The sequence below is a fragment of the Quercus suber genome, unplaced genomic scaffold (assembly GCF_002906115.3).
Source record: "Quercus suber isolate HL8 unplaced genomic scaffold, Cork oak 2.0 scaffold_38, whole genome shotgun sequence".
NCBI classification, from domain to species: Eukaryota; Viridiplantae; Streptophyta; class Magnoliopsida; order Fagales; family Fagaceae; genus Quercus; species Quercus suber.
This window is the reverse complement of record NW_027069503.1, coordinates 577163-579056: the sequence shown is the minus strand read 5'-3', so window position 1 is coordinate 579056 and position 1894 is coordinate 577163. Positions and strand designations below refer to the sequence as shown.

The 1894-nt window shown below is 34.4% G+C and overlaps 1 protein-coding gene across 1 annotated transcript; it reads right to left on the bottom strand.

Annotated features, from left to right (window-relative positions):
* Positions 1–235: 235 nt before the first annotated feature.
* On the bottom strand, positions 236–646 carry LOC111993070 (uncharacterized). Its single transcript, XM_024024920.1, has one exon. It carries the CDS (start codon positions 644–646, stop codon positions 236–238), a length of 411 nt encoding a protein of 136 aa, XP_023880688.1.
* Positions 647–1894: the final 1248 nt, after the last annotated feature.

Genomic DNA, 1894 nt, shown 5'->3' with positions numbered 1-1894 from the left:
ATTATAACACAAATTGAAGTTATACAAAAGCAAATCATATAATGGTGTAATATCTTAATCAATTTAAGATTTTATAAAATTATTTTAGTATACTTCACGGGTTAGCGACTAATAATAAAAAATTGGCAAATGATAGAAGATTTCTTAACTAGTTTGGAAATATTCTTCTACATTTTTTGAATATTTGAATCAAACATCGTAAAGCAAAAGGCATAACAGCAGCTATCAGGATGTATCAAAATCTAAATGATTCATCAGGTGTGACAGCAAATACCGCAGATGCATAAGTAACAAGCATTGAAGCTGTGGCAAACCATACTTCTAAATTGAAAGGGAACCTATATGTGAGAGACATAATGACAAGAACCGATGTTGAAAGAGCCAAGATGTTAGAAACCAAGAAAACATAGTAGGCTTGTTTCTGAGAAGCATAAATTGCTCTCCCTGCTTTATGTCCAGAGTTGTCATCTAGCCAAACCCCTCCAGGAGGGTTAACCCCAGCTTGAAAGGTCACTGCAGCAATGAGTGTGGCAACTACTAAGAGAACGGTGCACGCCTCATTTGGCGAGTCCCTTCCTTCTACATATTGGAAATATCTGAACAAGCTCTTTGAAGTTGGATGAGGACTTAAAGGAGGGCTAGCCATCTCTCATATATAGATATATATATATATATAGAGGTAAAAATAAACCCAAATCTATCTTCTTCAAGAGAACCCTAATACCCAGCATGAAAAAAATAAATAAATAAATAAATAAATAAAACTGTACATTTTTTAGATCCCTATAAACTAGATTGTTTAACCTAATTAATTAACCAAGTGAATACTTAGGTTTATTATTCAAATCTAGGTTAAAACAATAAAGTCATATCATGTAAAGTAACGAAAAATAAAGAATACAATGATATGATCACCTAAGAAAACCAAACCGGTAAAAAACCTATAAATGATTTAACCTAACTATCCTCAAGGTAAAAAGCAAATCCACTATAGAGAATCAAAGTTTACAATAAGACTTAGACCACTAACATCATATTACTACCACATGTAGAACTTACTGACACGACCATGTGCAAGATCTGAATCCATAGACTCCTTCTTGATTAGGCCATTGTAACACAAGCACCCACACTTATGATAAAAAACACAAACTCTCTTGTTTGTAACTCCAAGACTACCCTTGAAGGTTTAGATCATCAACACCTTTGATGACTAGAGAAGGCAGCAACTTCTACATCACCAGATCCTAAGATTCTTCTAGAAATAACACCGGTAGAAGATATGAGAGAGCTTTTTGGTTACAAAACCCTAGATACAAAAGAGGCACACTCTTCTCTCTCTAAAAAGCCTTATTAAAAACGTGCTTAGGGTTTCCTTTATATTATAGTAGTATTTTACTTAAAACCCAATACATTTAAGTAGAGCTTGGGCTTAAATAGAATTCTGTAGATACATGTTTCAATCGGTCGAGCCTGTCTTTCGATCGATCGAATCAGGCAATTTCTGAACTCTTCTTTCTGCAGCTTATATATTCTTGAATCTTGACTTGAATAATAATACCTATAGACTCTAGTATCTACATCTAGACAAATTTGTGTTCACGATTTGCCAACTGTTCTAAACTTATAGAACCTAACATAAATCACACAAAAAAATGAACCCAAATTTGTCTTACGGTGACTCCATTGTGCCATTAGTATCCATACTTGCCAAAAGTTAATCGCTTTGCTATGAGTCTATGACATATATATATAGGAGTGTTCGTGGTGTGGTGTGGTTTGATGGGCCATTTTTAGCACTGTACTTTGCAGTTGCAATGTGGTTTAGCTAAAACCATAACCACACCGCACCTCATTTTTGCAGTCACATATACGGTACGATGTATAAGGTGTG